This window comes from Monopterus albus, unplaced genomic scaffold, assembly GCF_001952655.1.
Source record: "Monopterus albus unplaced genomic scaffold, M_albus_1.0 scaffold83.1, whole genome shotgun sequence".
Taxonomy (NCBI): domain Eukaryota; kingdom Metazoa; phylum Chordata; class Actinopteri; order Synbranchiformes; family Synbranchidae; genus Monopterus; species Monopterus albus.
The window spans coordinates 1,107,802-1,118,774 of NW_018127963.1; the positions used below are offsets into that span (position 1 = coordinate 1,107,802).

The 10,973-nt window shown below is 41.0% G+C and overlaps 1 protein-coding gene across 1 annotated transcript in view; it reads right to left on the reverse strand.

Moving 5' to 3' along the window:
* Positions 1–10,973, reverse strand: part of tle2b (TLE family member 2, transcriptional corepressor b) — a 78,846-nt gene that overhangs the window by 10,371 nt on the left and 57,502 nt on the right. The window contains exons 8-12 of the mRNA XM_020607047.1: positions 9,756–9,772; positions 6,823–6,963; positions 5,246–5,299; positions 878–1,045; positions 325–475 (exon numbers count right to left, since the gene is read on the reverse strand). Coding sequence (XP_020462703.1) covers positions 325–475; positions 878–1,045; positions 5,246–5,299; positions 6,823–6,963; positions 9,756–9,772 — 531 coding nt within the window. The remainder of the gene's footprint in view (positions 1–324; positions 476–877; positions 1,046–5,245; positions 5,300–6,822; positions 6,964–9,755; positions 9,773–10,973) is intronic.

The window sequence follows — 10,973 nt, forward strand, 5'->3', positions numbered from 1 at the left end:
TGGATTCAAGGATGGAAAGAAAGAATGGGAACAATACATGGTACACAACGTCAGAGAGGCTGGGAAGAATGGATAACTTTCTCTTACATTAAACTTTATTTTATACACACCAACATAGTGTCAAACCAGGGATTTATCAAATACAACAGGGGTCTTTATTTCTGGCCACAAAGGAGCAGAGAGGGTAAAAGCCTTGCTTAAGAGCAAGGTGGTAATAGTTGGACTCAGGGGAATCTCAAAGTTTTTCCTTAACATCAGTCATATAGAAACATTTTTTTAACTTTGCTCTAATCAAATCAAGAGATTTTATCTAAACAGTCTCACCAAGGGGGTCTGCACCGGTTGCTGCTTTGCTGACCAGACGAAGGCAGGAGGTGCTGGGACCAGGAGCTCCTGGTGCTCCAGGAGTAAGGGCCTCACGATGGGATGGGGATGGGGTGCCAGATTTGGACAATGGAGACTGAGACTTATCCATCTGCAGAGAAATCAAACAAGAAATATAATAACAATGATGTGGTTAATCATTAACGATGGTCAAGCCTTCCCTTTGTTAGGTTATTTCTTAGTTAGACCTTATTACACCAAATTCCTCAATCCCATTTTACCACATTTCAACTAAACTCAACAGACCCCCCCCACCCCCCAGTATCCATGTAGCTGCTCCATGCAATACGAAATAACAGTTAGTTACTCTCCAATAGCTTACTATAGACAACCTAAGGGTATACAATAAAAATTACCATTTAAAAAAAAATCTTATTTTCTTAATTCTAGTGTAATTAAAGCTTCTAAAAATGACTGTTACATGTTAACATAAAGGAAACATGGACAGGTGTTCCTTGTCAGCTAAGTGCAGTAGCCTAAGAATCTATCTTACCTGTGCAGGGTCCTTGGCCTTCCCCGGGGTGGGACTGTGGGGGTTTGGGGTGGAGGGAGCCTCTCCCGTGCTCGAGGAGCCTGGGAGCTCTTTCCTTAGTGTTGGGGCACGGTCTAATCCATTCCCATGGGGGGAGCGAGGAGGGCTGCCTGCAGGAGAGTTAGGCTCCTGAATGACAAAGAGGAATGTAAATATTGTGGGAAAAAAGTGTAAAATGGTTCTTACTTTCTGCTTCAGACGTTTACACAGTGCTTCAGCTATTTTGCCGGTCTATGTGAATCTCTGAAGCTGAATTCAGGTACAAGTCCATTCATGACTATGATGCTTCTCTTTAACGAAGCGAGTCTCGGTTGCATACTGTAATTAAGCAGCTTCACCACTTTCCTAGACATGGCTGCCTAGAGGAAGTGCACCAATATGTAATGCCTTAAACCGGACTCAACTAACACTGGTTCTGCTTGAAAATTGCCAGGAACACAACACACCACCACCCAGCACTATGGTGCCAGTCAATCCTGTGCAACCAAACATTTCTGGTAGTAGATTATTTTGTACTGCAAACACCATATTACAACTTGTTGATAGTTGTCACCATGACTGTCCAGAGCTGTAAAATCCTTCCTGGTAATACATGCACTATTTTAAAGGATAATGTTGGTGATTTTCTATTTTCTTGTGTTATGTGTAATGCACAATGCTAGCACATTAGTATAAAAGGAGTATTTTATTTTATTTTTAGCTCAAGTGACATGCACGTTCAGTTGATTCGCTCTTACTTCAGTGTAAAATATAAAAAAGAAGAAATGCTCCACATGCTGAGTGACGAGCAGATCCTGCATGTTATTTAGGGCAGCGGTGTTTTACGCTGGTGTGTCTTTTAGACAACAACGAGGATCTACAACAGAGCCATAAGCTGAACCGGGTTCTGGAGTCACAGACATTATGGTGAGTACACAAAACTCATTATTAGTTTTAGTATCTGTATGGACTTGTGAAAAATAACCAAGAAAGAAAATCACCTGCGTTATCCTTTTAGACTTATTCACAGTCGTTGCTCTATTACTCCATCTGAACATCTTGGATTGTATTTAATCTTACTGGTACCCGAAGCACCACGCCCCCACCAACAAAGCCCCCTACATGCTGTGTTTCAAATGCAGTTTTTGGTGGCAGGGTTGTTTGGGTCATTTTTGTTGTGGGTACACCCCTGCTGCCAAGTTTCTTCATTTTCTCTTTCATCTTGTACTTGAGCTTTAAAAAAAAAAAAACTGCTGTTGTGACAAACGCATCTCTTCCTGTGTGCCAGCATGTGTAAAAGCTTTCTTGAGCCAGGCAGAGTTTGCTATGCAGGTTATAGAATCTTAAAATACACACACTTATAGGAATATGCTGCAGATTTTTCCTTAAAGGAAACAAGACAACTTCTACTGTCACAGTCTATATTTTGATTTGTAAAAGGTCTCATAGCTCGGGGAACCTTCCACTAAACTGTCGCTGGTACAAAAGTGTATGAACCTGGAGATAATGCTGCTGTTACAGCTGCTTTCATCATCGGAGCCCCAGCTTCCACTGTTGAGCCAGTGCTGCCTCGCCCAGAACAGAGTGCTGGAGTAAGCACTTCTCACTGGGACATGGTGATCAGCACACACATTTTAATGCTTACACTCACACACAGCCAACAACTCAAACACATTTTCCCAGTTACGCACCCTCAAATGAATACACATGCACAGGCTTGCATGTATGCTTAAACACATACATACACGTTCTCTCTAAAACACACACACACATACCAGTCACCAGAGAACTTCCCTTCCTTCTTCTGCCATTAACCACATTTGTCACTTTTTTTTTTTTGCTTTTGTACCAGTTTCCAAATGACTCAAGAGACTGGTTCCACTTTTGTGTGCAAAATCAAAATACAGAAAGCTTAGATAAAACATATTTTGGTACACTGCGTGAAGTATTTAAAGAACTAAAATATTCCAAGGGCATAAACGGCTTTGCATATTTATAATGCAGCAGAGTGCAGTTATCTAATGAGAGAAGGGAGGAGGTGGAGAGAGGTGAGAGGAGTGGGAAAAATGTTATGAAGGGAAAAGAAACGGTGGAGAGATGGAGGAACAGAGGCTTCAAGAGATTGGAAAATTACCAAAAACATACAGAGGCAGATGAGAACAGATAGCTAGAGCCTGTAATGAGCTTACATGGGAGGTTTACAAGGAAATGTGCAGCAAAAGGCTAAACTAGCTACACAGCTGCTGACACAAATGCATACACACACACACACACACACACACAAGCAAACCAAGGTTGCTACAGATGAAATTACATTAAACAAAAGAGCACACAAGCAAAACAAAAAGTACTATCCTAAACACAATTTATTGATCATCAGAAATGAGGTTAAGCTCCAACTATCAATTCATTTAAATCATTTTCTGAGCAAAATTCTAAATATTCACTAGCTTCAGCTTCTTCAACCTGAAATATTTGTTGTTTTTCTTTGTATCTGATAATATAAAAATGATTACATTTGGGTTGCGGATGTTGTTTTGACACAAAAAGATTCCGACGTTTCACTGACCAGAGGATTAATCTATAGCTCAGTCAGTACTCTAACTGTTCACCTCAGCCCCGATGGAATGTAACATTTTAAATGTATGAACAAAAACAGTAATAACTGCCTGTAAACTACACATATGTACACACATACTATACACAAATAGGAATGCACACACACACATATGCTCAAACACCTGTACATTGCCTCTAAAACACACACACCACTCACCAGTGAACATCTTTTCCTTTTTGTGCCATTACCCACATTTGCCCCATGTTTTCTTTCTGCTTTTGCACCAGTTTCTAAATCACACAAGTGGTCGGTTCTGCTTTTGTGTGCAAAATGACAATACAGAGAAAAAAGAGCAAACCTCTCCAAAAAAGGACACTGACATGAAGCAAATTTGTAAAGTAAAATAAAAAAAACAACAACATTCAATTAAAAGTGTAACTGTTTCACACACACACAATAGTAAAACTGAACCACTGACAGCCAGACAGGCAGGGTTATGCAAAGGACAGGTGGTTCCAAGCTGTGCCAAGTACATCTATAGTTATTCCCATGAGTCGTGCTGGTCCTCTCAATGTTGGATTCATGCTTTATTTATGTGTGGGCTGCAGCAGTGTCAGAGAGCTTCTGTCAGATAAAAGCAGCTTGTAACTTGTGACTCTGTAAGAAAATCAAAGATACTTTTTGTAATAAGATGTACAGCTCTTGTACAAGGATGTAGCTGTGAGGAGCTGTGGGGAGAGAAAGTGGAGTGTGACTTCTGTGAGTGAGCTACACATTTCCTATAGTGGAGAAGAAAAATTGCAAGTAAATATTTATCATCAAGGAGGAATACTTTGAGGCAGTCAGATGAAACTATTATGTGATGGGGAAATTTCTTTCAACAAGATGTATAAATTAGCCCTCTCTTTAGCTGCTACTATAAATGCTGCACTGTGTTTACCAACTAGCTGTTAACTTTAGCCCCTTTCAGACATGCACTGGAACCCTGAAATTAACTAAGGCTTTTTTCACACATGAACTTCAGACACTGTCTGCCAAATCAGACCCGGACTTTGTCCAGAGTTGCCCACTCACACATGTAGCACACAGCAGCAGGCAGCCTGTGTCAGACGTGTTCTCACCTGCTGGAAATACTCTACTTGGTTTACACACCTGAGAAGAGCTTCAGGAGGCGAGACGTGACATGATCACATAGCCAGTTTGTAATTTGGTCATAAACAACCAAGACTCTTGCCATACCTTAAATTTGTCTGATGGCTCTAGCACTGGCTCTTAACAACAAAATTTCATAAATCCAAATGTGTCTCCACTTAGATGTTTTTGTTTGCATCTTCATTGTAAATTACCATCGGATGTATGTATTCTTCTGGTTTCGCACCAGTCACCCCCCACCGCGCACCCCACCGTGCCTGATTCCACAGACAGTCTGGACTTCATGTGTGAAAACGGCTTTAGTTCGTAGTCTGTCTGGTGCTGAGCTGGCGGAGTGCAGGAGTTCATCAGAATTTTTTTTCCACTGAAAACAGCTGCCTGCTGCAGCCAAAGTGAGGTTGATGATAGAGCTGACACAAAACCAAAACAGTAAAGGTGTGGTCTGTGAAAAGCCAAGACAATGACATGAAAGCTGCTAAAATGCTATGCAGAGCTGAGGAGAAGTCGAGTGATAACTACTGATGCATTCAACACTACAAGTGATGACTTTCACATCACCAGTTTAAATAAAAATATGTATCATAACCACTTTCTAAGAGGATGCCAATCATTTAAAGTAAGAAAGATCGGCCATTTACCTCATTGGAGACATCCACTACAAGATTGTCTTCACTCTTGTCTCCGTCACTGTCCTAAGGAGCAAAAACACACACACAAAAAAAAAAAAAAAACACAAAAACAATGTGAATACAAAGTTGCACTCACTGGCTGCTTTATTAGCTGCACCTCTGAATATAATATAGTTCAGTACAACACCACCTACAACTATGACCTCAATAATAAACGCATAATTGAATTTATAGATTTATGACAATTTCACCAAAAACTGAAACATTCTGAGCTTTGTAAACACTGATGTTAAGACGGAAGTGTTACACTGAATTACATACAAAGCCAGTTCATCCACACATAGTATACAGTATGTGTACACAGAGAACTTTAATATTAAAGACAGAAACTAGTGCATACACAGATCAATATGGACCAACATCACCTGCTGCTCTTTGCTTCCTTCCACTGTGCAACATTTAACACAGATGTGTTGTAAGCCATATACTCTCACCAAACATCTGCTTCATACAAACACTATTTTGATCACAACCAGACAGTCATTGTTGCTCTTTCTCCATCTATGGCACATTTTTTGCTCTTCATCTAGCATCTCTCTCTCTCTCTCTCTCTCTCTCTCTCTCTTGCTCCTTTTTTCAGGGGTGAGAACGATGGCACTTAGTCACCATGGCAACAGCGCTTTGATGTGATCATGGCCTGATATTCCTATTGACATCAGTGTGGAGTGACATCAGTAGCTAATTATATAGAGCCAAAACAGGCCTATATCTACAGCCAATTCCTAGGACAAAAACACAGAAACAGACAGTGAGAGAGGGGCGCACACACACTGGGGAGGGGAATAAAAATGAAAAGAAAGCAAGGAGGAGACAGAGACAGTGATAAAGAGACAGACAGAGAAATAGAAGAGCAAAAATCAAGCAGAGAGAAAGGGGAGCTGTAATGTGGTTCGACAGACAGAAAGACATGAAAAACATTCAGAAAGTGGAAACTATCTGTGCTTGTTCTTGCTCTGAACTAATGGGATGATTTTGACTGCTGTTGTTGATGCCAAACTGATTTAGCTGGAGGCCATCTTAGAGAGACAGACTCCCAGTGTCAATCAATCCTCCAGACTGCAAACACACAGCCATCTATTTCATTACAGCTATCTGCTTTGGCCATCGCTCCTCTGGCATTACATTGCCTCTGGCTCCCTGCTCTTTCCCACTGGACTCATCCAAACCAAACACAGTTCTAATTGGCAACGGGGCCCCAAACCCCTGTGTGGCCTATAATGTCATAGGCAGTATCACTTGTACATGAGCACACACACAACCACACAGATGCACATGCCTTTTGTGATGTGTGGTGTATGACTTGAAACTGTGGTAAAACATTATACCTACAAGCACAACAATATTACATTAATTGCAGTTAATTAGAAATTTTAGCTGTCTATGTTTAATTTTTGTTCATGTTATTTTTATGCCTATTTTTCTTGTTCTGCATTACATGTGCTTCAGCATCTACTCAGTTTTAACCATAAGCATCCTTTGATGTTTATAGTATCTCCTCTTATAAGGACAAGGACACAAACGCGTACATAGGAATGTGATGGGAGAGGCTCCTTGTCGTCACAGCGCCTCCTCTTGGCCTCAGCTCCACCCTGTGAAGAGGAATAGCCTCCTGATGGGCCCTGGCGCTCCTCTGTGGGCTGACTGTCTGTTGATGACACAGACTTACTCTGGGGTAAGACAGGGACACAGAAAAAAAAAGTGTGAACACAATTCTCACACTGTCACAGGCAAGTCTGTACTGCATATTTGACAAAGAAATAAAAGAACAAATCTCCCAGCGCTGCAACATCCCATAAAACACAATCCCTTCTGCCACTGTGCAGGTCATGATGTGAAGAAACACACACACACAATCTGGCGACATAAGCTCTGGTAAATACAAGAAATAGTACATTGGACAGAATCACATTCATTAAGTGTAAGCCTCACAAAAACACAATATTAATACAAGGATACACACACAACAGCACAGGTTAAGACATAGCGATAGAAGCACACAGGGCAGCCGACAAAGCTAGTTAGTGCTCTGCCCTTGACACACAGTGCTCATGTAAAATATGACTCTCATTATTGGGCAATAAAGCTGTGCAAGCTTATTTACAGTACAGCCTGGCCTGGTGCTCAGCACTCAGAAAAGCCGATCAAAGCATTGTGTTGTTTTTGCACTGGGGCAGAGGCCAGAGGTTTGGTGAGGGCCACTTCTCATTCCCTGTCCCCCTGTGGGAGGACAAGAACAGTGCAGGTTTAACACACCAATGAGTCACTCAGGAAGGAGCCCACGGGGCTGCCAGGAAGAAGTGCTGAACAGAGGAGGGGAGAAGCCACACAATGGACCTCAGTGCAGCTCAACAAACTTCCCTGTCTTCTTTCTTCTTTCTCTCCTCCTCCTCTACCTTCTCCCTTCTCCTACCCACCCCAATTTAAAATTCCAACATGTTTTACTGCTGCAGAGCACTCCAACAAATGCCAATTGATATGCGTCTCTCCCCTCTCTTCCCAAATGCTGTAATGCTTGGCTAAGTTCGGCACAAACCTGAACTCATGACAGAAATATTTTACCGGTGCTTAACAATCAGCATTGTGTTTAGCAATTAAATTATGCTAAAGGGTTCATTGCAGATAGAGAGAGAGGGAGGAAAATAAAGTCAGCAGCGCTCTTAAATCATTTTCATTTCGCAATAAAAGCCAGAACAAAGACTTGCTGGTATTTTTAACAACCTTTCACTCCCTACTTTTCTTGTTTTATACTTTCTCTTTGGTCCCTTTCTCTTTTTCCTTTTCCAATTTCACTCTCCATCTCCCTCCAACCCTGCTCCCCTCCCCCCTCTTTGTTATCAACAGTTACACTGATGAAGGCTAGCTGCCCATTGCAGCCAGTTCAGTTAGAAGGTGTTTACACAGCTTCCATAAAGCAGAGCAGTCTGCTGCCAGAGAAAGAATGGGACAAGCCATAGATGTCCACAGAATTTCAATCATCCCCTTCGCACTGCATTAATTCTCTGGACGACTAAGAGGGACTAAACTATGGTGACAATAAATATGTGCAAAATCCACAAGGGAGGATAAACACTTACTGTATATACAATATACACTTTCACTTAAGATTTTTTTAATCCTTCAATTATGTAATTTGAGACACCTTACTCTCACATCTCACCTTTACAGTACATTTAATTAAGGGACGATTGACCAACTGTTACAAGTTATAGTTTGGCAACATCTACTCATTATGACAAGAAGAAAGGAGAAATTAACATGACGTAGCATATAGTCACAAAGGTCTTGTTAGAAGGAGGCTGGGGTGGATAACATTGGACTTTCCCTTGAGGTTAAATTCCAGTGTGTGGCTTGTGCTTTCCAAAAGAGCTTATTCCTAAATGTACCAACACTGTTTCTGTTCCTAAACCTAACCAAGCAGTCTGTGTGGCAAAACATATTGAAAACATGATGGTTTCATAATTGTTATAGTTTCAGGGGTCTGCTTGCTGCTCACTAGCTAGCCATTGTGTTTTTGGCTCTTTTCATGAGGACAGAAGTGTGTACCAATCGGCAGTGCAACGTAAGTTGACATTAATGTTGGCGCAGTTGTTGCAATTCGGGCTGCTACTGTAGGAGCACTAACTATTTAAGGAGGTGCTTCTACCGGTTGTAGGAGAGGGAAGGGACATAGGCCATATAGATTTGTATAGGTAAGAAGACTTGTTGGCAGTATTTCTGAACAATGGTTCTATTAATAAAAAAACAAAAAAAACATTTCCCCTTCTAATCTAAAAAAAGCCACATCAGTATTATAGCAAAAAGTCATTATGTTAGAAGAAAGACAACAACAGGAAAGACGGAAATGTTATCACTGCTTCGTGATTCATGTTCTTACCCTGATGAATGTACCTATCCAAGCACACAATCAGGTTTCATTAGGAAACAGTTTCACTTCACTACAGTATTGGCAGCTGTGCAACAGTACACCTAATATTAACAAACGACACTGTTGGGAATCATCAAACAGATATCAGGGGTGTCAACGTTGGCCTATTTTGAGTAAGAGTTGCTTATTTCTACAGACTGGAGTGTTTGGCCAGTATTTGCCATAAACTGGGCTTTAATAATTTCACTTGTTCTGTAAGTCTTGAAGATTACAAGAAGATTTGTGGCACTGGTAAACAAACAAATGCTTCACTTAGTTTGTACTTCCTTCCAGATAATAGCGAAATGCTGTGAGCTCAGATATTAGTGTGATGTAGAAAACCTTGACAAGCTCAAGGCTGATAGCGCTGTTGAGCTGCACTACTCCTGGCTGAGCTTCAGCAATACACTGCCATTTTTTAGAGGCCACTTTACAGTGTGTTTCCATTTCCCTCAATTTTTCACTGTCACACACACACACACACACACGTGCGCACAGTAAAATGTGGGCGTACACGACACTTATAGCAGCGTGCACACATACACGACTACTCACCCTGCTGGGTGCTCCCTCTGGGATGGGGCAGAGAAGGAAGGAAAAAGAACAGAGCAGAGAACAAGAGAGAGGGGGAGAGGAGAAAGGGACAAAGAGAGAAAGTTTGACGTCAGTCTTGATAATAATAACAGTCGCCCAGTCAGTCAAGGTTAAGTTGAACTATGACTGCTCCTCTAATAAAGACACAGACCTGCTATTGTGCCTGATTCCAATCTCCTTTCCCTTCTCTGCTTCCCTGTTTCTGTTCTCCACTTCGCTCTCTTCCCTTGCTGTGTCTTCCAACGCTCACTATTTTTTCCACTCATCCTTCCTCTCATATGTAAGAGCAGGAACACACACAGTCGCAGACAAGCACAAGCCCTCACACTGATATGCTTAACACACCAGTATGAGCACAGTGATGTCTGTCATTTTTCTTTCTAGCTCTCGGTTTATTCATGAGAAAGTCTCTCTTGGCTTGGTTCCTGAAACTTAGTGCAAAGATAAGATAGTGTATCGAGGTGACTGAAAGTTCATGGGGAGAAAGTGTTTCTCTTGCATTTACCAAAGTATATACATATATCTGTCCATAATATGACAGCAATCTAATCAAGGAAGTTCAAATTCAGTGACAATAATGAGTTGCTGTACAAATCATGAAAAAACTGTCTGCCACAAATGATGTATAGGATCACTTTGCATTTTATCTGATCTAAAATGATCAAATCATCTTCTTTTTATTATGTAGCTGATGCCAGAGATTCTCTTACTGCTGTTCTGTGCCCGTTCCTGTATGAAATACATCAAACTGAAATAAACACACATGAAATCTGAGCATTTTATGAAGAAAAGGGTAACTCTTACATACATAATACATGTAGGTGTCATTCAGGATGATGTTTCTCTACCACACTTATACTGAACTTTTCAGTCATTTTCAGTAATAAAATCTTTTGTGCATAGTGACCTGAAACAAACACAAGTTCACTGATTTGCACTAGAGAAAAACTATGACCAGGGTAGCAGGATAAAAAAAACCTCCACAATGACAAATGTGAACTACCCTGGTAACTTAGGGTTGTGCTTAAACCACGGCTCTACTGCCCTGTGACAAAAAGCTGGCACTGCCTGAAGACAGAAAAGAGTGATGGCGCTCATATCCAGAGTCACAGTTTTCAAAATTTTAATACATGTATTTGTTGTCATTAATCTGGTTTTATTATGTCATTTTTTTTCTTC